The sequence below is a fragment of the Melanotaenia boesemani genome, chromosome 16 (genome assembly GCF_017639745.1).
Source record: "Melanotaenia boesemani isolate fMelBoe1 chromosome 16, fMelBoe1.pri, whole genome shotgun sequence".
Taxonomy (NCBI): Eukaryota; Metazoa; Chordata; class Actinopteri; order Atheriniformes; family Melanotaeniidae; genus Melanotaenia; species Melanotaenia boesemani.
The window spans coordinates 1,432,866-1,460,009 of NC_055697.1; the positions used below are offsets into that span (position 1 = coordinate 1,432,866).

The 27,144-nt window shown below is 41.8% G+C and overlaps 2 protein-coding genes across 2 annotated transcripts in view; one reads left to right on the forward strand and one right to left on the reverse strand.

The window, feature by feature from the left end:
• Positions 1-20,172, forward strand: part of si:ch211-250c4.3 (uncharacterized protein LOC100535981 homolog) — a 31,938-nt gene extending 11,766 nt beyond the window's left edge. The window contains exons 2-8 of the mRNA XM_042009710.1: positions 298-1,085; positions 9,130-9,291; positions 12,627-12,789; positions 13,867-13,991; positions 15,835-15,956; positions 16,932-17,036; positions 17,629-20,172. Coding sequence (XP_041865644.1) covers positions 298-1,085; positions 9,130-9,291; positions 12,627-12,789; positions 13,867-13,991; positions 15,835-15,956; positions 16,932-17,028 — 1,457 coding nt within the window. The 3' untranslated portion in view covers positions 17,029-17,036; positions 17,629-20,172. The remainder of the gene's footprint in view (positions 1-297; positions 1,086-9,129; positions 9,292-12,626; positions 12,790-13,866; positions 13,992-15,834; positions 15,957-16,931; positions 17,037-17,628) is intronic.
• Positions 15,967-27,144, reverse strand: part of LOC121655219 (cGMP-dependent protein kinase 2) — a 74,307-nt gene continuing 63,129 nt past the window's right edge. Inside the window, exons 16-17 of the mRNA XM_042009709.1 lie at positions 26,196-26,262; positions 15,967-16,110 (exon numbers count right to left, since the gene is read on the reverse strand). Of these exons, the coding sequence (XP_041865643.1) occupies positions 16,075-16,110; positions 26,196-26,262 (103 nt within the window). The 3' untranslated portion in view covers positions 15,967-16,074. The remainder of the gene's footprint in view (positions 16,111-26,195; positions 26,263-27,144) is intronic.

Below are 27,144 nucleotides of genomic sequence, written 5' to 3' on the forward strand. Positions count from 1 at the left end.
AAATCTCCCAGTCCTGCAGATCCACATGGTTGCAGCTCTAAGCTTCAGTGAACTTTGGATTAAACTCAGGTATTCAAAGGTCTCTGGTTTCCTTTGAGGATCTCAGACATCCCAGACTGTGTGAAAACACGACGTACTGGAGGGCCAGGTCTGAAGATGGAGAAGTAAAAAACATCAGACGCATTCACTGATGAAAGTCTCGTCCTTCCAAACAACAAACCAGAAAAGAAAATACTTCAGACTTTTGTAGAATCATGGCTGCTGGAATAAATTCATCTTTCTTTGTCTTTGGAACAGGTAAAGGAGACAGGGATGCCTTTCTGGAAAGAGAGGTTGTTCTGACAAAACTGAAGCTTTTCAACAACTTCCATGAAAAGCTCCTGACGGCCGACGACTCCCTCTCCACTGTCTCCACCGTGTCAGTGTCTGACCAGGACATCTTGGACCCCCCCAAGGCCTCTAAGGTAAATTCCCACCTGGAAGACAAGCCAGGGCAGCCTGGGATGGAGTCCGGCTCAGACTACCTGTCTGCCATCTTCTCCCACTCTCAGCTCCCCAGGTTGTACAAGTTTGAATCAGAGGACTCTGGAGTAGAGCTGCCCAGTGGAGCCAACTCTCCGTCCACACCGATGGGCTCGGAGCAGAGCTTTGTGGTCCACAGCCGAGAGTCCTCCTGTGATTCCTGCCACCTAAACCCCGACCATACCTCTCTCCCTAACATTCTGGGTTTAAACATTTCGAGCTCTGAGACTCAGCAGCAAAAGGACTCACAGGATCCCAGTTTGAATGCAGCAGTAGATACTCCAGACGATGTCTTCTTACACAGAGACAAACTAGGTTCACCAGCTGGGATGGTAGAACTGGACATGGATCAGGACACGGACCAGAACAAGGCTTCAGAAAGTCTCCCTGAAGGAGATGGAGAGAAATCTGAACAATGTGAGGAGAGCGTTTCTTTACCTGAAAGTATCTGCATGGAGAGTATGACGCCTGCAGAGGAATCCTCATCAGGGACGGGAACTGAGTCCATGAGGAGGAGTGACAGTCTGGAGGAGTACATGGACCAGTGCTGCCGACTCAGCCAGGTAAGAAAATAAACATGTTGACATCCGTGTTGCTCAGGAAAAACTGAAACGTCACACTGCGTCGTTTAGTCTTTCGGTTTAACGGATGTGTCGTCTCCTCTCTGAACTCACCCAGCTTCCATGTCAGCAGGTAAATAAGAAAAATGGAGGCTTAGTTTGTTTTATTAACCCCTGCTAAAAATTAGCAACAAACCACGTCTGGCCTTTTTTTTACTTTATTTCTTTATGTCTAATTGAATTATGGTATTAATTTAAAATCATTCACTCATATGTATGAATTTATTTGATTTATTTTCATATAATTTATTTGTTATTTATCTTAATTTGTTAATTCATTTGATATTTACTGATATTTAATTTTTTTCCAGTCTTTTTATTCCCAGATTTTACTGTATTTATAGAACTGTGAATAAATTAAGATTTTAAAGGGTAAACCAGGTAACTTAGAGAACTGAAGCTGGACCTGTTCCTACAGCAGACTGGTAACAGAGGCAAAGCAGCTGGACTCATTCAGAGGCAGCAGCAAGGCCACGTTCCATTCATGTCCTGGAAAAGCTGGTTTTCCAGCTCCCAGTGGACTGTGGGAGAACACCTGGCAGGTGAGAAAGATGCAAAGTCATAATCACCTGTTTGATGTTCCTGAAAACATCCCAGTCAGACTCTGAGGCGGTTTTCAGTACCAGCAGCTGTCAGAGAGAGAACGTGATGCAGCTTTAAAGTTTTCTACATGAATCCTTCTGCTGTTTCACACCAGAGGAAACGTGGCAGGACTGGAACCAGCCAAAGACTGAATGAGTTTAGGGAGTTTGTTGTTTGTAACTCTGCCCATGTTCTTATTTTACCAGTTTATATGTTTACTGAAGCAGTCATATAAAAACATGGGATTCCAGCTTTAAGTTAGAACATTCCCATCCAAACTGGTAAAATATTTTAGGGTTTCCAGCATGTTCATTTTGTTCATCTTTTTCAAAAGTAGCTGAAGAAGTGATTGAAAAGCTGTTTCTCTGCTGACTGGAGAATAAAAGTTAACCTACAAGCCAGGTGATGGTGGAAGCATTAGGGTTGGCCTCGTCAACATTTAATGTCCTCTGAGAGAAACATGGGACAGATGCAGCAGGTTCACGGCATGGTGAAAGATCAGCTCAAAGTCGAGCAGCTCTGGGGCTGGATTCCCTGCACAGATTAAACAAGGATGAGGAAGAAGGTGAGGAACATAGAGGGAATGACTCATGGTGATACCTGCATGCATGACAACAGCCAGATGAGTTCTGGGGTTTCTACTTTCTACTCAGATTCAGCCAAATGCAGCAGAACGGATCAGGTGATGCTTCATAGGACACATGCAGAGAAAACAGCCTGAGATCAGTTCACTAAAACCTGAACATTAAGAGCTAAAAAAAACAAAACAAGGAGACTGAAGATAATTTATGCCTCATCTTCAGGTGACGTTTTTGCACATTTTCCTCCAACTCTTTCTCAACAACCTTTTAAATCAATGTCAAGCTCAAAGACTTTTCTGAAGACGAGGGTGTATTTTTGCTGGCACATGGGCAACATGAGCCCCCCCCCATGTGATAGTGGGCTGCAGTCATTTCATGAGCCTGCATGTCATGCAACACTTGTTCATCTTTGCTGAGGGACTGGAGATTTTCCAGGTGATACTGAAGACCACCGGACCCCCCCCCCGGTTTACATTCCCAGAGTTTGGCAGTCTACCTGGATGTTTCAAGTAGGTGTCAAATATCTCAAATTACCCACATATTAACAAAGATAAAGGCTCTTTGATAGTTGGTGAGGCCCCGAGGAGGCATGTGGCTTTTAGGGGCCCAGCATGGCTGACGCTGGTGAAAGGCGGCCTGCTGAGTCCTCACCATCTTTCCTTGACAGATAGTAAGGAACGTTTTTCCTGCCCATCAGGGTTCTGGAGGAGATAAAAATGAAAATTATTTCTCTGTTTGATTACACAGTTCTAAGACATGAGGACTAAACGGAAGAAAAGATGATCTGGTTCAAAGACTGCGGTGCCACGTGGAAATAAGCCGTTCTCCTCGTTTTTGTTTATTTAGTTTTTCCTTCCTGGTTCTGGTTCTGATGGTGGTTTTCTTTCCTGGTTCTGGTTCTGATGGAGGTTTTCCTTCCTGGTTCTGGTTCTGATGGTGGTTTTCTTTCCTGGTTCTGGTTCTGATGGAGGTTTTCCTTCCTGGTTCTGGTTCTGATGGTGGTTTTCTTTCCTGGTTCTGGTTCTGATGGAGGTTTTCCTTCCTGGTTCTGGTTCTGATGGTGGTTTTCTTTCCTGGTTCTGGTTCTGATGGAGGTTTTCCTTCCTGGTTCTGGTTCTGATGGTGGTTTTCTTTCCTGGTTCTGGTTCTGATGGTGGTTTTCTTTCCTGGTTCTGGTTCTGATGGAGGTTTTCCTTCCTGGTTCTGGTTCTGATGGTGGTTTTCTTTCCTGGTTCTGGTTCTGATGGAGGTTTTCCTTCCTGGTTCTGGTTCTGATGATGGTTTTCTTTCCTGGTTCTGGTTCTGATGGAGGTTTTACTTCCTGGTTCTGGTTCTGGTTCTGATGGAGGTTTTCCTTCCTGGTTCTGGTTCTGATGGTGGTTTTCTTTCCTGGTTCTGGTTTCCTGGAGGTTTTCTCTCCACTCAGGATGGAAAATTGAATCAAAGAGAAGATCTGGTCCAATCTGGTGGTTTCCTCATTATTTTTATGAACTGGTATAAACAGACACAGTTAGTATAAACTGGACTGACATGGTTTTAATTGGATTATAACTGGACTGCAAAGAGTTGAATTGCATCAGATTGCGTCTGTAAAACTGAGTTGAGATGACGTTGTCGTGAACTGGTGCTGTATAAATAAAGCTGAATTGATTGCTATAGTAAAATGATTAGAATGAAGTAATCTCATTCTAATCTCCAGTGCTGGAACCAGTGCTGGAACCAGTGCTGGTTCAGAGCCACAGCCTGCCTAAGCACCGGCTCCTGGCTCTGAAAACTGGTTCTAAGCTGGCACCAACTCTTTGCTGGGCCAGAGCTAAGAACTGCTTCCTTGTGAGCTGAAGAGATGTGTGGCTGCAGGATCGGCCCATAGCTTCCCCCCTCTCCGGATGCTCTAAACACATCTGGTTCTTCATTCCTTTCCAACACTGTCATGTTTAGGAAAGTATTTTGGTTACAGCGAAGATACTGGAAGGCAGAAAACCTTTGTTTCTATGGCGATCTCAGATCTTGTTTACTCTTTATTTTCAATGTGAGTCGTAAAGAGATCAAATATGGAGACAGATAAATAGATACAAGATAAACTCTCATCATTAGCATGAAAGCTAATAGAGGATATGAAGGAAAACTGCTGTCTGAAATGAAATTAATTGTATTTTTCTGGATTTAGTTGGTGTTTGTTGTGAATCAGTGTTAAGTAAATCGACCTGAATCAGCCTGGAGATGTACAGTCATGCTTCCATGTTGCCTCTTTACATTATGTAGTTATATTGTTGAACTGTAAAATTTGTTGGAGTACCAGCTTCATAATTCTCCTAAAAGTCCTTTATGGAACCATAATTAATGTGTTTTTATTTAATCTAAACTAGAAACCTGGTGTGCAGTATTGCAGCATATTTCAGGTTCAGACACACAGGCTGAGCACCAAAGCGAAGTGGCCGGAGCGATGAACGTACAGCAAACTTTTTCTACTCTGCCCCATATGTGTGTGTGTATTAAATAACTGTGTCGTATTTTGCATATTTAAATTCCAAAGTATCAGACGCCAGAGTTGGAGCTGGATTTGTGATTCGAGGATGAAGAACACGGTTTAAACCAGGGAATGGTTTTAACAGTGCAGTATGATGCAAGTTATTTCATGCATGTTCAGTTCAGCTGATAATAAATCTCCAAAGATCAGTATTGTGTTATATGCAGTCCAGGTCTCGGGTTTTTTATGAACGTGTTGGGTCCAGATTTGGCTGGGAGAATACTGTGGGGAATGGGTTGGTTAGTGAGGCATGGGTTCGTGTTGAAAAAATCAGACCCTTGCAGGACTCTGCTGGAAGCTGGAGATTTAATTCATTCAGCTTAACTACGTGGATGGGATTTAATATCATTCATAACCTCTTCTAGTTCAGAGCTAATATGCGTTTTTATTTGGCTGCATCTCCTGCTGGAGCTAACCAGACAGGACGTGAGGAGATGTAATAAGAAACACATTTTTAAACCCAGACCAAGACATCTGCCTCTTTCATCCCAGTAACCTGTTTCTCCATATTGCTCTCTTTCTTTTCTCCCTTCATGTGGCTGGGTTCGGTAAAGTAAACTGATCTCTGTTCCTCAGGTTTTCTTCTTCTTCTTTATCTTTTTTGGCAGTTGGCCAATACGAATTGGTGCATTACTGCCACCAAGTGGCCTGGAGTGTGGACCAGACATTGTCTAAGCATTAGTCTGCTACCTTTCATCCCATGTGCCCCATGCTGCCACGCTCCAACAGGGGGACCGGTCCCCCAGCTTGAGAACCACTGCTGAGCTGAGTTTGAACTGGAAAGAGAATCCAGATAAACTGGTGATGCTAAGCACCTGGTGGTTGGCAGAAGAAGGGAGCAGTGATAAATGTAGAGCTCCTGAACAACCTCAAGAAGGAACATGAATGGATAAAAACAAAAGAAAAGGCCTAGAAAAGAAGCTGAAAAGATGTGGAACACCATCGGGATCTCTGTCCGGAACACATTACCTTCTCTGGTTCTGGTGCTGCTGATGCAACGTAAGAACATTAAACTGTCCACCTCAGACTGAGAACTGCAAGCACTGAAGGACCTAAACAGCAAGTCAGTCCAGTATCATGGCAGCACAGGGAACACTGAATGCTTCCAGACTATCACCTCTTCTGGTGGATCTGCTGCTTGTTTCTGAATTTTCTCTGTTCTGTGTGAGACGATGACTGTACGGAAACTCTGAGGAAGTGCAGCAGGGTGTGTGTGTGTTTGTTTACTCGTGGTTGCGCATTTTAAAATTGGTCTCTACACATTCTACATTCCTGGATCCCACTCATACTTCCCGGCTGTGCATCAGCCAGGGGTCTCAGTGGGATTGTGGATAAGATCGGTACCAGCTCTGATTACCGGGCCTCTCACTCCCCCACCACGGAGTGAGCGTCATCTCCTGGAAGGACGGCCCATCCCTTTCCTTTCTTGATGAGCTATCAGTAAACTGTGTGGTGGTGTTGATGCAGAGAAGAGTATCTGTGAAGCTACCAGGTCTGCTGATGTAAAACCCTCAACTGGTTAGAGAGGGTTTTTAACGTCGTGATGCATAGAACAGGAATGATGCCCATGAGTCGGTCATACCCAGACAGGGACTGAACCTGATGCTCTCCTCAGCACCAGACAAAATGCATCCTTTCATCTTCATCAGATTTGCCAGAAACTGAGCTCCAGCTGCAGCAGCAGACCCGGTGTGTTTAGGAGCTACGTTTAGGAGCATTTGTCATCAAAGGAAATGAGTGATGTCAGCCCCCAGTTTGTTTGACCTTTGTCCAGTGTTTCCACCATAGCTCCCAGTTGCCTTTTACTGGAAGTTTAGCGTCAGCATGGAAAAAACGGGGGAAAAGACCCCAACCTGAGCTCACATCCTGCTTTTGTTTGGTCACTTTAGGAATGTTGATGATTGGATAAATATTTGCTCAAAATTTCCTTCTTTTATTTGCTAAAAAAATGTGACTGTCTGCACCTCCACCATCACAGCAGACACAGAAACATCCGGGGAGGAACTTTATTCCAGCTACAGTTTGATTTTTGATACATTTTATTTTCTCTGGAATCTGGAAAATAAGACAAGCAAACATATTAGGAATGTTTGGAGAGGAAAAGAGCTGATGTCATGAGCTCTTGTAGGAGCTGAAAGAGTCTTCACTCGATAAGCTCAGACCTTTTCCTCAGTATATTTAATATATAAAAATATTAAATGCAATATAAAAACTGCTCATACATAAGAAGTTAATCCTGTTTTTCTCGCAGCCTCATCGCAGCAAGGTTCCTGATCCTAAACGGGAATGTTTAGGAGTGAAGGCTGATTCTGACCAGGCTGCAGGTGACTGGTTGTTTGTCGTTGGGAACTTTTCCAGGGTGTATTCTGTCTGGCAGATGGGATAAGCTGCAGCCCCCCATGGGTTTGGTGAATGAATGAATGAAACATGGACAATCAACAGGAAGTTAACATTTCCAACCCGTTTCCCAGCATCGGAAAAGAACCAACAGGAGAAGAAAAGTGTGTCTGCTGCAGCAGCAAATGAATACAGATGTCAGCATGTTCTGAATCACTGAGCCCTAATGCTGCTGTTTTCTTCATGAAGTCATTTATCCACTGTTGTTGTATGGAGCACATGAAGTCATCATCAGCTGTGATGAAATAAGACTGTACAGATGAATATCCATAAATCACATGTTAGATCTGGTCTTCCTGGTTTGATTACAGAGTCCTGCGAATGCTCTGTGAGTAAGACATGTGCACATGCCATTAACAACTCACTTGTCCTGAAAGTCCTGCTGCAGCCTGGAAGGCAGGATCTGACCCTAAGCATGCGAGGAGACCCTGCTCCAAGTCAACCGTCACAAGGCCGCAGGACCAGATCCTGGATATATATATATATATATATATATATATATATATATATATATATATATATATATATATATATATACAATATTAACAATATAAAATAATTTGATTTATTACATCTTTAGTTTAAACATGTATGAACTATAGATGTAATAATTGAAACTATTTTGTTATATTAGTAATATTTATATTGTTATAGTACATTATAATACATCTACATTACATACATTATTCTCATTATTCAGTTCAGTGTCTGTAACATTTTAGACATTAAAGTGACTTTTATTTGCAAAACAAAATAGGTAAAAGATTTACAAATTTAGAGAGGAGATTTCCACATGGAGGACAGAGAGATGTGTGTGAAACAGTGGAATTGAATTTAACACTGAAAAGGCTCCGAGTTACACTGATATACAATTAAATCACTCAACTTAAGATTTCACCAGACAAATGCACAGGACATAGCAGAGAGAGAAGTTCAACCAACAACAACACCTCAGTAATCAAAGTACACCTCAATAATCAAAATACACCTCAGTAATCAAAGTACACCTCAGTAATCAGACCACACCTAATATAACCAAATAATTTAAATTATTACATCTATAGTTTATACATGTTTAAACTAAAGATGTAATAATTATATATATATATATATATATATATATGGTTTTTTTTTTTGTCATTGAAAGATAATATAGGTTTAATCCCTGCCAAAGATCTAAGGTTAAAAAGTTAGCTTTGACAACTGTGTTAACTGAGTCTAGAAGAGTTTTCCACATCGTGGTGGGAATCAGGAATACAGGAAAGTAGTCAACAGGTCAAACGTCAGCTGTGTTATTAATTGAATTAATTAATTAATTGATTTAATTTAAACGAATTATTTAAAATCCAAATTTTTACATGTTCAAGCCATGCTGAATGAGTGCTAATAATGTTTTTTAGTGAGATAGATCTGAGTATCATCAGCATAAAAGTGTAATGCAATGTTATCTGTTGTAAATAGTTCACAAAGACAGCATGTACAATGAAAACGATAAAAGAATAGGCATGGACCCTTGTGCAACCCCACATGATACAGGAACTATGGCAGAAAACCATGACCAGTACTGACCACCTGTCAAAAAAGACAAACTCCCACAGACTGGATCCCTCATCTTGTTTCTGGTATTTACTCACCTGGAAAAGAAGGACGTAGGCAGGATGTTGTTTATCCACATTCACTGTTGTCCTGCAACAACCGGAGCAACAGATACTTTGTTGGCAGCAGTGAGTGAAAACTCACCTGTTAGATGTCTTATGCATAACATTGCAACTGGTTTTAAACCATCGTCGTCATCCCTCTTTTTATTATGCAGAAGAACATAAGACCCATTTTACTTTCCTGAAAACGTCATTGATTCTACTGATGTGGTTTTTAAGTTGCAAACCTTCTGTTTGTACAGGAGCAGCAGCAGAGTCCCAGTCCTCTGGGATCTGGTCTGGGTTACCTGCAGCACATCTGCCAACTTATAGAGAAGATCGGCCATCTCCAGGAGATAAACCTGCGGTTGCAGAGGCAGATCTGCAGTCTGCAGAAGGACGGCAGGATGACCAAGACTAAGGAGGTGAGGGAACGCTTTCCTTCTAGGCTTGGAAATTCTGCATTTCATAACCAAGCAAAGAAAAATAAGACATTAGAAAGAACAAATGCTTTTTTTTTTTTTTTTTTTTTTTTTTTTAACATTTTAGGATAAAAAATTAAACAAAAAGACAACAAGTAAAGTAATTAAACAAAACAAAAAGACAAACAGTAGTCCTGATAACTTCAGACCTGTTATTCTCTAATTTTAATCCCTTTATAGTCTCATTCTTTTTCCACATGTCTTTAGTTGTTATGTAGGGAAAGGCAGCAGTTTCTCCTTCACTGACTGTGTAATACCTTTTACAGCCTCACCCTCTCTAGATAGGTCAGGGGTCATTGGTTTACTACCTGTGTCCCCTTAGGAGCTGAAGATGAGATAAACTCCTGTATGAGGCTTCACCACATGAATGTTGTGCAGCAGATTCATACAAAAAACAGGTGCTGATGGAAGATAATAACTCACTGTTCCATCAACAGACTATCTGCCTGCCAGCTAACGTAATCATGGTGGTTTATGGGTGTGTGTAGGTATTGTTTGTGTGAATTTTAGTTTTTATTGGTGTGTGAGTGTGTGTGTGGGGGGGGGGCATCATTGGTTTTATGTCTAGGTGTACTATCCAGAATACTTGAGCCAAACTGTTTTTACAACATGTTCTAAGTTCATATGTTGTGATTCTTTGTTCCCCAAAGATGATGAGGATACATAAAAAGCAGAGAGATATTTTTATTTTACACATCTGCAGTTTTCTATTATAAAAAAGAAAGAAAAAGTGAGAAGGGATGACTGCAGAATGCACCCTCTTTAGTTTCTATAAATCTCTGCCTGGTGATTATGTAACACGTAGGAGAGACGTTCTTTGGTGTGGATGTCAGGGGGAGATGGTGCGAGTGTAGGATGTGTTGTTATAGAGGCCCATCTGAACCTTGGGTAAGCTCGGAGCAGGGAAAGAAATCAATTAGCAGAATCTCAGTTTCATACAATAGAGCAGGAAAAGGCACGGTTTTAATCTTTTTCACATGAAGCAGCCGGTCTGGGCTGTTTGTAATGTTTGCTGTATGATGGGAAATCACCTGGAAGTGATCTCACTCTGCAGGTCCCGCTTGGCTTGGAAGGACGGTTGTGAACTTCAGTTAGAAGGAGACTCCGGGTTTCATCTGGGAGGACATTTCTACTGTCCTTTGTTTAACTATAGCATACTGACGCACATGTAACACACACACACCTGCACACACACAAAAGCATACACCAATTCACCCTTTCAATGAAAGTTTACTTTGTACACTCAAAGAATTATAAAATTAGGAGTAATTTCCATTATTTATTTGTATGTTCATCATTTTAATTTAATTTAATTTAATTTAATTTAATTTAATTAAATTAAATTTGTTTCACCAATAATTCATGCTGTAACAATATATATCCTGGCTGTACAATGAATAATGTGTAATAAAGTTCAGTTCAATTATTTCCCTTCAGTTTATTGAATTCAACTGAAATTATTTTAACTAAATTTTATGCTCTCAAATATAAATATTGTTATCCAGAAAATTAAAATCTATTCTTAAATATTCCATTTGAACAGAAGTGTCTTTATGATAATAAAAAATGTTTTTTTTTCTTCTGCAAAAATTCATCAATATATACTTAAAATACTGTAGAAAGTTAGAGTTTTTGTATTTTACTGTCATTTATTTATTTTAATTATTTATAAATACATTTTTAAGGTAGTGTTTTAGGTGGAGGTCATGTTTTAGGTGGAGGTGGAGATTTAGGTGGAGGTAGTGTTTTAGGTGAAGGTGGTATTTTAGGTGCAGGTAGTGTTTTAGGTGGAGGTGGTGTTTTAGGTGGAGGTGGTGTTTTTGGTGGAGGTAGTATTTTAGATGGAGGTGGTTTTTAAGGTGGAGGTGGTGTTTTAGGTGGAGGTGGTGTTTTAGGTGAAGGTAATGTTTTAGGTGGAGGTGGTGCTTTAGGTGGAGGTGGTGTTTTAGGTGGAGGTGGTGCTTTAGGTGAAAGTGATGTTTTAGGTGGAGGTGGTGTTTTAGGTGGAGGTGGTGCTTTAGGTGAAGGTGGTGTTTTAGGTGGAGGTGGTGCTTTAGGTGGAGGTAGTGTTTTAGGTGGAGGTGGTGCTTTAGGTGGAGGTAGTGTTTTAGGTGGAGGTGGTGTTTTAGGTGGAGGTGGTGCTTTAGGTGGAGGTAATGTTTTAGGTGGAGGTGGTGCTTTAGGTGAAGGTGGTGTTTTAGGTGGAGGTGGTGCTTTAGGTGAAGGTGGTGTTTTAGGTGGAGGTGGTGCTTTAGGTGGAGGTAATGTTTTAGGTGGAGGTGGTGCTTTAGGTGAAGGTGGTGTTTTAGGTGGAGGTGGTGCTTTAGGTGAAGGTGGTGTTTTAGGTGGAGGTGTTGTGAAATGAAAACCTGGAAAGAAATTCAGCTCTAATAAAATCAGCCAGCGGTGATCTGTAGGATTTGGATCTGGCTTTGGTTTGGTTCTTCTTCAGTTTCTGCTTTTAGTCTTGAATTATTTCCTTGATTCTGTTTTTTTTTATTCTGTTGAGAATTTTTATCCGGTCGAGACCTCACACGTGAGGAGAAAAATCCGGCATTAAACAGTGTTGATCGTACTGTGGGTGGTGGCTCCGATAATCTCGTCACAGAACAACAGACACGTAATGGTGCCGATCTAGAATCTAGTTCTCTGAGTTGGAAATCTCGCATGACCAAACGTTATATAACAAAAACGAAGAAGAAACATGGCAACAACCGGAAAACACAACACCTAGCATGGAAGAGGACATACAGGACGAGGGAATGATGGTGGTCTTGGGACTATTGTTAACAGAAAGGAAGATCTGAAAAAAATAACCGACTAGAGACGGCGTGAACATGGACTTTATTTACTTCCTTGTTCCCAAGCCAGCTCGCTCTCTGATTGGCTACATTCTGTTCCACGTCACAACTCAGGAGTTGTCAGCTTTCCCCACACACGTGAAGAGTTTTGGTCGTAAATATTGAACATATTGAACCCGGTTCGGAGCTGATGAATTCGCTCTTAACACACCTCAGACCACAGGATCATTTTATAGGAAAATCTAAGACTCTTTGCCGTCCTTGGTCGGGAAGGGGCAAAATCGGGACAAAAACAGCCTGATTATCTTTATGTGTAGCAGGCTGTTATTGTTCTGGTTGCCTTTCTCTTCCTGCTTCTCCATCACACCTCATTCCCAGTTGTCTCACCAGCTCCTTGTTTGGAGTCGGCTCCCTGGTTTCTTTTGTTCCTGGTCAGATCTTCTTCACATGCCACAGTGACACTTTCTTTCTTTGCAGGACTTTTTCCAGCAGCACTGCAGTTGTGGTGCAGCCAACATCTCCTTCCAGGAGATTCAGAAAAGACGCTGCAGAGGTGACTTTTTATCCCTGAGTGGAACTCTGTCTGACCTGTCCACCATCCCGGAGGTCAGCCGGCATCCTTTAATGTCACCCAGCAGAGGTAACCTTTATATAAGTTCAGTACAGTGAGTCTTTCTGTGAAGACATGATGTAGTTCAGCAATGAATTCCCTGAAATCATCCATCCAGCAGTCAGTTCATCTTCACCTGCAGCTGAACCAGCTTTAGTTAACATTCAATTAGTTGTAGGATCAGAAGGTAATAACCCGTTCCAGTGAGAAACACACACACTGTTTTCATTTCAAACTTTTAGCAATGCTAGAGTTTCCTAACCTGACCCAGAGGCAACCCCTGGAGTGTTCCTGCCTCTGTTTACCTTGTTATCAGATACAAGCTGATGTTGGCCGTCTGGGAGCAGCACCGCCTCCAGATGTTACTTTTACTGTTATGTTTTCTGGGAGGCTCGTGGGCCTGAGGAGTTGGTGGTCCTGCAGGGAAGATGAAATTATAACTCAGGCGAGATTCCTGGGATCCTGCTCATGACAGGAACACTTAATGTCCCATGAACTCTGGAATGCCGAGATTCCTCTGGAAAACAGAAAACTAAATCCACCTAAGAGGTGGAGATGGGAGACCCAGATGAAATGTTGTAAATATGAGTGAAAAAACACTGTAGCTGGAATGTGAGTGAAAAGGGGAAGGGTCACACCTATAGACACTCATATGTCTACGTCCTGAAGTCTGAAACTTTCCATATTTGTGTTTACTGGCTCTTCTACACAGAACCAGGAGTCCCATTCATGGGGTCTCCATAGTCAGAAACCGAGGGGCCCATGTGATAAGGAGAGCTGTGTTTACTTGGATGAGGGAGAGGTGGGGAGTGGGACGAATATTTATCATAAAGGGTCATTACTTCCTTCTAAGCAGACATGAAGACTTCCAACAAATGCAGCATGTTGGACATCAGAGGTACTGTGACTGGTTCTGATTGTTCAGGCCCCCTCAGCAGGTGGTCAAATCATCAAATCACCTAGAGGGGAGGCCAGCGTGGAACTGGCCACCTCTTAGATCTGATTCCACATCCCTACCGTGGATGATTGACAGGCCAGTGTAGGACAAGAACAGAAACATCTTTCCAGACCTGCATGTGGACCACCAGTTTGTGGTTTATGTTTCAGGGATGAGCAGTGAAAGTCTGACACCCCTGCCTCTGTGGAGGAGAAGCATGAACCGAAGGAGTTACACTGAGGGGGAGGCCCGCTTCCTGGGAGACGTGGAGGGGCTTTCTATCCCCCAGCGCAGGGTGGGTGTGCATGAGTTCCTCAGCAGGAATCACATTTAGTGGTGTTTTTATTATCTTTAATGTCTCGTATGAGGGAAGTTTCTACATCGCCTGAGCAGGAAATTTCATGACTTCTACCAGCCATGATTCACTTCTTTCTTTTTTTGTTTCACATTACACCTCTCTGCCTTTACTGAATGACATCATCATGAAACAAAATTCTCACCCTGAGGCTAGTCAGACAAAGAAAAACTAGAAACCACCTTTTTGAAGACAAACTGCACAGTTGGTAGACATTAGAGTGTCCATGAAGGGAAAAACCGACCATTATTCATCCAGAATGGACAATATAGCTGCTCCAAACATAATACCGAGACATTCTTTGTATGTTCCATCACCATGTCTTCTTTTCATCCTGGTCCCTGAACTCAGATCTGTTGATGTTATGCTACAGAATTAATTTAACTTTCTGATCAGTACAGAGTTCAGCCAGAGGCCGAAACATTAACAGTTACAGACACAGCTGGTAAATCAGCCTGTAACAAGTGTCAATCTGATATAAATATAAATGATATCTCTCTCTAAAAAAAAAAAAAAAACCTATGCCAGCATTAAAAATAAATAAGATCCAGCTGATATCAGCTGTGACAGAGTCAACAGAAAATTTTACTCATGAATAGCAAACCCAGTCTTGAAATCTTAACCAGTAATGACACTTTAAAATTAATAGACTGAGATCAGGCAGTTGGTCCCAAACTAAACACAGATATTATATGATACGTTCAGCGTTGTGGATCATATTTCACACAGATACTCAGTACAAATGTTTTCATTATGATCTGGTTGCTCCACAAACGTCTACACCCAGTCACAGAAGACCCGTGGATCAGTAACTAACATGCACAGGTAGAGCACCACCAGACCGGTCCTGGTTCGATCTGTGCTACTTACTCCATCTCTGGGAAACATTAAGGAAACCTCTGCAGCGGATATAAACTTAACATACTAAAATACTGTCAGTAATCGTGCAAATGTGGCTTACTGTAAGGACGAGTCGGACTGAGTTTAATTCAGCTGTAGATGATGAGGATGAAGAGGAGGAAGGGGGACATCGATGGTTGCTATCTTGCTAGGTCTCGTCACATCGCTGGAATCATCCAATCTGCTGGAAATGGTTGACACCTGACACTTTTCTTTCTTCGTGTTAGGGTTGAACCACTTTCTGATGTCCGTTGTCCAAATGTTTCATTGTGGCCAATGACTGAGCATCACATATCTAAAAGGATAACTGAAAGAACAAACACGTAAACACTCAAACATGCAAACATGGCGAAAGGCCAGTTTTCCACAGCTGAAAAATCCCCACAGAAACTGATTCTCATTATGACCATTTAGTATCAGCATAAGAATAACTGTTAGATAATTATAAATGAAAATTACATGTAAAAATATTTAAATTTAAATTAAAAGTCTAGTTCCTGGATGGGAGTGGTTGGGCTTTGCCCCCCGTGGCCCACCTAAAGCACCGGGCCTGCCCATTCACCCGATCACACTATAGATGCTTGAACACAACATCCACACCCTGATGGACACATTGGGAGGCTCTTCCTCCCAAGATGCAGCCACGCTTAGATTTATGTGATTTCTACAGAGTAATCCTGCTTCTCACCACAAAGTCTGTGATGGTGAGCAGAGCTGACCCTAACAAGGAGCAATCCAGAGGTCTAGCTTTCAGAGAAGAAACCACTGTGGTTCACCTTCTGCTCAGTCAGCCTAATGAACACGGCAGGGCTGGAGAACAGCGTTGTTGTGTTTTCTTCTGATAGATGAGGTCATTTTAACCAAAGCTGTTCTTTGTGTTCAGCTCAGTGAAAACTACACCTGGGGCCGAGTCAAAGACCTGATGAGGAAAAGTAAAGTGAGGAACCAGAACAGGCTGGGACTCATTTCCACGTCCCTGAAGATGTCATGTCCACAGCTGTACAGGTGAGGAATGCAGCTGATTTGTTGTCAGTCTCTTCAGGCATGTTTGGTAGGGAAATGAGTCTATACCTGACCGTGGCCAGTTCCTTACAGCAGTAGTGAAATTGGCCCAAAACACAGTTTATTGTTCAGCCCTTAGCAGTGACAGCACACAGTCCTGTGACACAAAAGCAAGAGGAGAAAAAAATCCTAAAAGACAGTAAAATCTACATGCATCTTATTTCTTTAAAAGTCTCAAGTAAGGTGCAAGTGAAACTATTTAAATACATGAGCTGTACCTGATGCAGGGTAAGTGTAAACCAGTGTAAGGAGAGGGAAAACAGATTGTGTAAATGTTTTCTGTTTAGTTCTTTCGGCTGGAATGCCAGCAGCTCATTTCCCTTGTTTGTTGAGGAAAAGTAAAAAGAAGAGAAAGAATGCAAGTTATTTGGCTGAAGTGAATTAAAAACCAGCGTGAGAGACAGAGAGGCATTTTTTTGGGGTGGAAAAGTGGTGACAGCTTTAGTGACTTTTGGGAAAGAGATGGAGAGTGGCAGGTTTCTGGCACATGGAGATAAAGGAGCTTTTAGCTTCCTTTTTTTTCTATAAGATGAGGGGTCTAACTCAGGATGAACGGTGGCCTTTCTTTGCTTGAGAGAACTTGTACAATGTAGGAATCTGATGGGAGGAGGAGGATTGCTGGCCCTTCAGCCTCTCCCTCTGTACTGACCAGAGTTTGGCACCAGCCCAGACAGCCAGGGGAGGGGGTTAAAAGTCAGATCTGAGGTATGCTTGGAGGAGTGGGAGAATTTCCCTGTGGATTTAAGCATGGTGAAATATGGCTGAAATCCAGGATTCATTAAAAAGAACACCATCCTCCTGCAGAGAGGTGCACAGCAGCAAGGCTGAGCTGCTGTGTTGGAAAGTGAAGGAGTGTCTATGATAGATATCATAAAAAGCCAGAAGCTCTGGGAACTAACTGTACCCTCCTCTTTACAGGCCGGATCTAGAGCTAGCAGAACAAGTCGGCAGAAACAGGAACTCCATGATTGCTTTGGGCCACCAGAGCAAACTGGACTTGTCTTGGCTTCAGTGAACATCCAGGTACATGATTTCTTTTTAACCTTGAAACTCACCAGATCTCTGGCACCACCGAGCATTACCACATCTACCATCATCAGCGTCTCAGGAGTGTGTAGCTCTGTGGGGTGAACTAGCTACCCTTTAGATGGTCTACAGGAGGTTTACAATCCAGCCACTAAATGTAGTTTTATTCAGAGACTCTACCTGGTAAATCCACAATAGTAGCAGGTAAATAGTAGCAGGAATAACTGGAAATGAGGAAAAAGTGGAAACATGGAAATAGTTTCTGTTGTGTGTTTGTTTCAATAACAACATTTTTTCTCCTGAAAGCCAAGACTTGAGAGAACGATGAGATGAGAAAAGGTTTGGTCACTGTTGATCTGTGTGTTATTTCTACAAAGTTCTGTTAGTAATAAATTCTGCTTTCTTCTTCTGGTCGGCCTTTATGCTGCTACATCTATTCATACATTCATTTTACTGGGGTTAAAAGCTTTTACAGACAGTTTTACAAATAAATAAATAAATAAAAACACATTCGGATCAAAAATAGCTAAATGGTTTGGAGTTTTAAGGTTAATAACTTCTAAGTTCTGCTCTTCATCTTTGTCTCCAGTTTAAATCAGATCTAAAGGAGGAAGAGGATGCCGTGAAGTTATTGAGAACATTAAACAAGTCAAAGGGAAGAGGAGGAAGAACGTGTGGAAGTGAAGGAGTTGACTACTGATGAATGACAGCGATGTGTGACAGGCTGGGAAGGTTTACTCTGAGATTTGGTAGATTGTAAATAAATTCTGTTCTCACTGAAATAAGAAAATGTGGCAACATCTGCACTGTGATATAATTTATCAACTTTATGCATTCTCTGTTTATATCAGCTAAATGAACTATTAGGTTTTGCATGAACAAACTGCAAAACGTAATAGGAAATAAACACATTCTGATTCACAACTTCGACATTTGCAAGATGTTGTAAATACAAACTTGATCTTTGTCCAGCATCTATAAGGTGGTTTGAATGGAGGAGATGAACTGCAGCGCTTCGGTGAGCATGGCGCACACACCACAGTAAAATATGAGCTGCAGATAACATGTCAGACTGTACAGACACACTGCAGCCTGATAACTAGTCTTATAACATCAGAAACATCCCAGACGAAAATCTCTTTCAACAAACCACAACTTCCTCCGGGCTGGATATGCACACTTCTGATTTTCTAAGGAGGAGGACTGAAGTTAGCTTCTTGAGCTGCTGTGTTGCCAGATATGCAGTGATGTGTTTTACCTTCAATCTCCACAAAGTTAGTGGTGTTTTGTTCTCATTTATTTCTCTGCAGCTAAAGCAAGCTGCTCAACTTCTGAAGATTCTGGCTTTTCCACAATGAAGGCAGAACAGTTTGTTAGCTATAAGCTAATCCAGTTAGCCCTGCAGTCGTACGGGCAGGGGCCACTTTCACTGACTAACATGAAGCTGAGCTGTGATTTTAGACCCACTCTTAAAACTCCTGCAGAGATCTACAAAAACCTGCTCAACATCCTCAACAACTACACAGTTCTTACAAAGATCTCTGTCTTTTAACACACTTTAATCAGCTGCTGTCCGACACTAATGACACGTTTCATGTACATTTCTGAATTCAGTTTATTTGGACTTTATGTTTGTTATAGCTCCTGCCCACTAACTGGTTCTTCTAGCTGGTTCCTCTGACTCAGTGTCATTCAGGTGTCATGCCCTGCATGTCTTAGATGTTATCCTACTCCAACACACCTGACTCAGATCAATGGACCTCCTCATCAGGCTCTTTGCCAGCCTGTTTGCCAGGGATGTTAAAGTGTAGAAACACCCACAACATGCATGGCAGTGGTACTTGAGGATCGGATCCTCTTGGTTTCGCTTGGTTCCTTTCATTGGTTGAAGTTTGATGTTATTCTGTTTAGTTCCTTCTTCTTCCAGTTTTTAGTGAGGACTTCACAGATCACCACGCACCTGCTCGTTCTTCTTCTGCTGTCCCTTTTGTGTCTTAATGTTCAGCTGCTCAACAAAACATGTCAAGACAAACCAGCTGAAAAGGGTATAATTACTTTTTGAAGCCTCCGTTAGCAGTAATTACAGCTGCAGATCTAGTTAGGCCCTTCTAGTCACTAGGATTCTTGCTCATTCTCTAAGGCTTTAGCGGCAGGTTTTAAAAGCTCCATGGGCACGCTGAACGGTCCAGCTCTTTCCTGGTCTGTTTTCTGGAAAATTGGAACAGGTTTTTCTCAAGAATGAGTCTGTTGTAACTATCTATCATTCCTTCTGCTCTGAAGAGGTTTCAAGGCCATGCTGATGAAGAACCTCCCCACAGCATGAAGCTGCCACCACCATGCTTTACTATGGGGATGCTGTTCTTACAGTGCTGAGTTTTTTTTAAGCAATAACGAGCTTTATGTTTTTAATATGACCCTTTACAGATGGTTTGATCCCTTCTGTGAAGCTTTGCAGCTCATTACTGGTTACCTTTGACCTTTTTGCTGCTCATTCTAGTTCCTGAGACCTGACACGTTGTGTTTGATGTGCATGTTTTTAACGCTGCCATGTTGTTCCTATTTTACTTTGGTTTTAAGGATTTTTATAAATAAATATATTTCTATTTTGTAACCAGTCCCTGATCCATTCTTCAGATCTTCATCCCTGACCTGTTTAAGGAGCTCTTTGGTCTTTGTTGGACTGTTTGCTTGTTGGTGCTTCTTATTTAGTGACATTATTATTTTCTTGGCACTTTCAAGATGTTACTTTTAATATTATGAGTTATTTTGTCATATGTTCTTTAGACGTTTTAGATTCATGAAACCCAGAAAAATAAATTTTACAGCCCACTAAAGCTGCAGCAGAACGGTCCAGTTTGATGTGCAGCTCATAAATCTGCCACGATTCTGTTGTAGGTTTTATGATAGTAAAGGATACGTCATGTGTTTTATACAGTAACAAAACAACATATTTAATCTCTAATGTACTACATTACTTTGATGACTATGCAGTTTAAGAAGGGATGTTGAATTTTGTCAGACAGCACAAACTGTGTATAATTTATATCTGATGTTTATATTCAGAACATCAGAAAACTGTATATGTTTTATACTTTGAAGAACTTTGTACAAATTTATTTTTAAAAATAAAGATTTTTTAAAAGAAAATTTTCTTGATGGTTTTTCGCCTCCTCCATTTACAGATCCATCCATCCATTTTCTGTTCTGCTTAGTCCAATACAAGGTCGCAGAAAGATGGAGCCTGTCCCAGCAATTAGAGGCAGGGTGCACCCTGGACAGATCATCACAGCGCTTTACACACACACACACACACACACACACACACACACACACACACACACACACACACACACACACACACACACACACACACACACACACACACACACATTTATAATCAGTATGAATAATATGTAACAACTGAGAAAAATTTAAAAGGCTTTTCTTGGTTTAAAATAAAGCCATAAGAAAAAGATATTTCACACAAGAATATGACGAAGCTGTTAGTCCAGCGTGCACACTGAGCATGTCCAGTTGTTTCCAGTTAATTCTCACCTGTTAAAATGCTGGGATAGGCTCCAGTTACCCCGTGACCCGTAATGGAATAAGCGGTCAAGATAATGAATGAATGAATGAATGAATACCCAGTTAATATGAAACAAGTTTCCTTTTACTTTTAAGTAATATATGTTACCTTTCCTCCAATTTGTGGGGTTTAATGATTTTATTTCTACATATCTGTACATGCAGGACACACAGGCTTATTTCTGTCATCACACTGACATCTCATGGTTACTTTCAGTAATGCTACCAGAACACCACCATCTTCCTTCCTCCTCTCTTCTGGAAGTGTGACATGTTAATGCTGCACTGAAAGATGAATTTGAAGCTAAAACATTTGCTTCCGTTTGAAGACTCCAAATACAACCGTTTAAAGCATGAGAATAAGGTCCACAAACTAATTTATCTGTTCTGTTGACTTAAATAAAGAGAACACTGCAGGGTGATCATGTGTTAATATTGTAATAGGTAATGCAACATCTGAATAAGTAATAGAAACAGCAGTTCATTTTATAGCGATGATTTCACTTCCTATAATTCCCAGCAGGTATAAATAAATGTTTTTCTTGGAAGAAAGAAATGCTGCTAGTTCTTCTCTGTTGATACGGAGTTGATTTTGACCATAAATCATTCAGGGAACATTACAGTATAACAGCTAACACAATGACACCTCTGTGGTCTTCTTCCCTCAGCATATTTCCTCACACAATCCCACTCTCACAGCTGTGGGCATGACAACAAATCAGCACGAGGAGAACAGAATTCCACTTTAGAACAAAGTGAATCTTCTCTTTCACAGGGAAAGAAGAAATGAGCAGTGTTTTCCAGGATCCACGTCCAGCAGAGCAGAAGAACAAACCCACTATGGATTTACTCCCACATTCAGCTCCACAAGCTCATCGGCTGCTTCTGTTTGCTAAATGTTTTGGATTTGTTTGTTCAGTCTGAGTAAGAGTAGCATCAGTGGATTTTACCATCTCTGCTCAGATGAAAGTCAGACACACAACTTTTTATTTTCCTTCTGTTTTCACTGTACAGTGTGCAGGTTTCATACTAATCACACATTTAAAGCAGAACATGCCTGTAGGGAAAAAGAGAAGCAAACAAAACAAAAAAATAAAATAAAAAGACACAATGTGCAATAAAAGGAGCTGCTGAACATGAACTATTCTTTTTATTTCTTTCATGTCAGCACCGCATTTGGTCTTTTTCAGTCTTGGCACGTGCTCAGATAGAAAAAGGAGATTTAGGCAGATTTATTCATATCACAGTAGTCAGCAACGGGTAAACCACAGAAGACATGCAATGTATTCAAACAAAATGTATCAATAAAAAGAAAAAAGCCAAACAAAACAGTACAAGGAAAGACGTTAAAGTCCTTCAGTTGAACTCAGTCTGTGGTGAAGATGCAAGAACTGAAGCAGACCTGTGGTTCTCCGAGTTCCACATATGTGATGCATAAAAACTGAAGCAGCTGCTCTCTTTAACTCCAGGGACAAGAAGCAAGCCAGGCCCAGATCTAACTGTAGAAGAAGATCTGAGCCGTACAAACCTACAGCAGTGTGTTCAAATCTGCTCTTTACAGACAGGAAGTCTGGGTGGGAGACCTCAGAACTCCAGTGGTAAAGTCCACTTTTCTGGTCTTTGTGTGGACTCAAGAAACAGCTGTTTTTAATAATATCCCAACAGCAGCAAAAATGTGCTTGTATTATATAACGTAAAAAAAAAAAAACAAACTCTCTCATATGTTACTTAGTTTTAAGTTATAAATGTGAAGTTTTGCTTCGTAGTTCTCACAGGGACCCTGGATATCAGCTTTTTATCACCGTGCCCAGTGTAACCACACATCAGTGTGTTCACCACTCTGATGTGGTGAACACACTGGTCACCTCTTCATCAGGTCCACCTTCTAGTACCGGGTCGTCCTCTTTATCAGGTCCACCTTCTAGTACCGGGTCGTCCTCTTCATCAGGTCCACCTTCTAGTACCGGGTCGTCCTCTTTATCAGGTCCACCTTCTAGTACCGGGTCGTCCTCTTCATCAGGATCACCTTCTAGTACCGGGTCGTCCTCTTCATCAGGTCCACCTTCTAGTACCGGGTCGTCCTCTTCATCAGGTCCACCTTCTAGTACCGGGTCGTCCTCTTCATCAGGACCACCTTCTAGTACCGGGTCGTCCTCTTCATCAGGTCCGCCTTCTAGTACCGGGTCGTCCTCTTCATCAGGTCCGCCTTCTAGTACCGGGTCGTCCTCTTCATCAGGTCCACCTTCTAGTACCGGGTCGTCCTCTTCATCACGTCCACCTTCTAGTACCGGGTCGTCCTCTTCATCAGGTCCACCTTCTAGTACCGGGTCGTCCTCTTCATCAGGTCCACCTTCTAGTACCGGGTCGTCCTCTTCATCAGGTCCACCTTCTAGTACCGGGTCGTCCTCTTCATCAGGACCACCTTCTAGTACCGGGTCGGACCTTTTTAATCCTGGTGTGATAGATGAAGCAGGTGGAGGAAACCTTCCTCAGAGGTTTTCTCCATATTGACATGACAGCATCACACAGTTGCTGCAGGTTTGTCGGCTGCATCCATGATGAGAATCTCCCGTTCCACCACATCCCAAAGCTGCTCTACTGGACTGAGATCTGGTGGCTGTGGAGGTCGTTGGAGTCCAGTGAACTCATCGTCATGTTCTAGAAAGCAGGTGGAGATGATCTGAGCTTTGTGACATGGTGCATTATCCTGCTGGAAGTAGCATCAGAAGATGCTCCACTGTGGTCATAAAGGGATGGACATGGTCAGCAACAATACTCAGGTAGGCTGTGCTGGTTAAACCAGGCCACGTTGGTACTAAGGGGCTCAAGGACCCCTTGGACCAAGAAAATCTCCCCCCACCATTACACCAGCAGCAGGCTGAAGCGTTGATTCAAGGCAGGATGGATCCATGTTTTCATGATGTTTCCAGCAGATTCTGAGCCGAGCATCTGAATGTGGAGCTGAAATGGAGACTCATCAGACCAGCAACGTTTCTCCATCTTCTATTGTCCAGTGTTGGTGAGTGTGTGTGAATTGTAGCCTCAGTTTCCTGTTCTTAGCTGGCAGGAGGCACCCGGTGTGTCTTCTGCTGCTGTAGTTCATCTGTTTCCAGGTTGGACTTGTTGTGTGTTCAGAGATGCTGTTCTGCAGACTTTGGTTGGAACCTGTGCTTATTGGACTTCCTGTTGCCTTTTTATCATCTCCAACCAGTCTGCACATTCTCCTCTGACATGTCTTCACCATGTCTACATGACTAAATACATTGAGTTGCTGCCATGTGGTTGGCTGATTAGATAATTGTGTTAACAGCAGGTGGACAGGTGGACAGGTGGACAGGTGGAGCTGATAATGTGGACAGTGAGTGTATATTTATAAAACAAGCGGTTATATTTTAGTGATGTTATCTGAACCAGATTTTAGTGCCTAAACCTAACAACTACCTTTCTATCTAAAGTTCACCAAACAGCAACTCTATATATAACTTAAATGTGTCTGTTTTAAATGGGAGATTGTTCAGATGTCCTGGTCAATAGATCCAACCTCCAAGCTCACCCGTTCAAGTTGAGAGGTGCTTCTTTTTGTTCCTTTTTCATGTCTACATTTTTAACAGGAGAATCAAAAGTCTACTTCAGAATCAGAAACGCTCATGTAAGAACAACATGATGCACAGTGTTATCCGTCTCTTTTATTCTCTGTTAGTGAAGGTTCAGTCTTGACATCTGGCTCAGTCTTTACAGGTTAACTTACTGGTTAAGTTACAGATTTCCTGCTGGTTGTTTACGTCCTCAGAAGTCTTTATCCCAGCCAGACAACTCATCAGGAGGCTCCTCTGTGTCAGGTGGGAATATATCAAAGTTACTGTGATCCGTTGGCCCCTTCAGCTGCAGAAACAACCAAAGTTATTATAAGTCCTTGCTACTGAAGCAAAAAATGAATGAAAAATCCATTGATGGAATAACCTCCTCATTCAGTATATTCAGTTATCAGGTGATCTCAGTCTTTGGACACATAATGCTGCTGAACCTAGACCTGAACCTAGACCTGACCCACTGCAGCAACCCCAGATCATAGACTGCCCCCACAGGCTTGTACAGCAGCACTAGGCATGGTAGCTGCATCCATTCATCCTCCTCTCTTCTTACCCTGATACTCCATCACTCTGGACCTGGGTAGATCTGGACTCATCAGACCACATGACCTTCTTCCATGGCTCCAGAGTCCAGTCTTTATGCTGCCTAGCAACCTGAAGCCTTTTTCTCTGGTTAGCTTCACCGGTTAGTGGTTTTCTTCTGGCTCCACAGCTGTTCAGTCCCTTAAGTTCCTTCACATTGTTCATGTGGAAATGTTCTAACTTTCACTATTAAACATGGTCCTGAGATCTACTGCTGTTTTTCTTCCATCTTGTTCCACCAAACGTTGAAGTGATCACCATCATTCAGGATGTTTTTCTGACCACGTTTCTTCCTGGAAGACGATGGTTCCCACCACCCTTCCAGTTTTTAATGATGGATGGACAGTTCTGAAACTAGTTCTAGTAGTTTCTGCCTCTCTATAGATGTTTTCCCTGTTTGATGTCGATGATCTGACCCCTTTTTAAACACATGAACATCTTTCCACGACCATGGACGTGTCTTTCCAGGTGGTTGCTTGACATGAGAAGCTGCTCTGTGCTTCAGTCGGGGTTAAATTACTTGCTGCAGCTGGAAGATGATCACCCTGCAGGAATTATCCAATAGGAAGCTCCTACCTGTTTGCTTAGGTAAATCCAGGTGGGGACTTTTGTTTGGCTGAGCAGTGCATATAATGACTCAAATACATAATTATTTAAACATATCAGTAGTTGTAAAAAAAAATATTGCATGATGCCATTCAACATGGAGATCATTAAATAATTATTTAAATTCTAGAAAAATTATATATGTTTTTATAAAAAAAATTAATAATATATGAATAAATATTTGATTAATGCATTTATGTCCAATCTTAATAAAATTGCTGATTGATTGTGGGACTTTTCTCTCCCTGTAGACGTGAGAATGTCAATGAAAACTGGTTTTAAGAAAAAGTGGCAACAGCCAAATCAAAGTGAAATGAAAAATTAGCCACAGAGACATACATGATTTTTTTTTAGCTCTCTTATTTTTATTTCATTTTGTTGTCACTTATCTGTCATTTTGATTTTCATGTCATTAAATGTGATTTATTTGATGGGACTGCATCTCTAAGCTCTAAGTTTTCCCATGTATATGACTAAATGTGAAAGATTAAAAATGACACATTACATTTCATTTCAGAGCAGATAAACATAAAGGAACTGAGTTTTTTTTTTTTTTTTTTTTTAGCCAATCAGGACACAGCTGTGATTCCCAGCTGGAGCAGCTGGAGCAGGGTAACCGTGATGTGTCCTGATTGAGCCTGCCCTGCTCCTGCAAAGCTTTAATGTCATGAGAGCAGGATAAAGTAATGAAGTTAAACTAACATGCATTGTTTCAGGAACATCTCTGAGAATCCAGCGACTCTCCAGCAGTGTAAAGTGAAAGTTTCTGGAGCTTTGTGTTGCTGAGTCTCACCTGTCTTCTTAGTGGAGACAGCAGCTGGCGACATCTCAAACCCTCCCAGTTGAAACCCTGGAACCATCTACAGAACAATCACAGCCTGAGATACAGTCTCCTTCTCCAGGTGGCAGAAAGGAACATGCCTGTAGAATCACTTCATTGCTTTTCATGACACCGTTTCTTCCTTTCTTCCTCAGAGAACTCAGTTTTCTAACGAAGCGAGGAGCTGTCACCCAAATAAAAAAATAACTGGGACCTTATCACAATATAACATGGCACGGTTGATTTTAAAAAAGTGAAACATAAAACATAATAACGGTGCACATTTCACATAGCAGAGGAGGACTCTTCTTCACTGACCGGCTGTTGACCACAGTCATGGCTACAGACTTGGATTCTCTCCTAATAAGGTTTCTCTGAATTCAGTGTGTCTGTGTCACGAATGGAGCAAGAACACTTAAGGGCTTTATTTAAAATGAAACCCACAATAATTATGTCTTCTGTATCAGACTGCACCGCTTAGTCCAATTAGGGGTCGCGGGGAAGCTCGAGTCTATCCCAGTAATTAACAGACAAGAGGCAGGGTACACCCTGGACAGGTCGCCAGCCCATCACAGGACCAACACAAAGAGAAAAACAGCCATTCACACTCACATTCACTCCTTGGGAGAATTTCGAGTGACCAATTTACATATTTACATATATGAATTTGGAGGAAGCCAGAGTACCCAGAGAGAACCCATGCATACACGAGGAGAACATGCAAACTCCACACAGAAAGGCCACTGTTCCAACCTCCCCCCAAGCTGAGGCTCAAACCAGTGGCCTTCTTGCTGTGAAGCTAACCTCCACACCATACCACTCCTGTAGTTAAAGGAGTCATCACCTGGAAAGTGAACTTTTTCAGGTTAAAACATGTACTGGTGTTGGACCGAAGTGTTACTCCCCTGAAAGACTTTCTTAT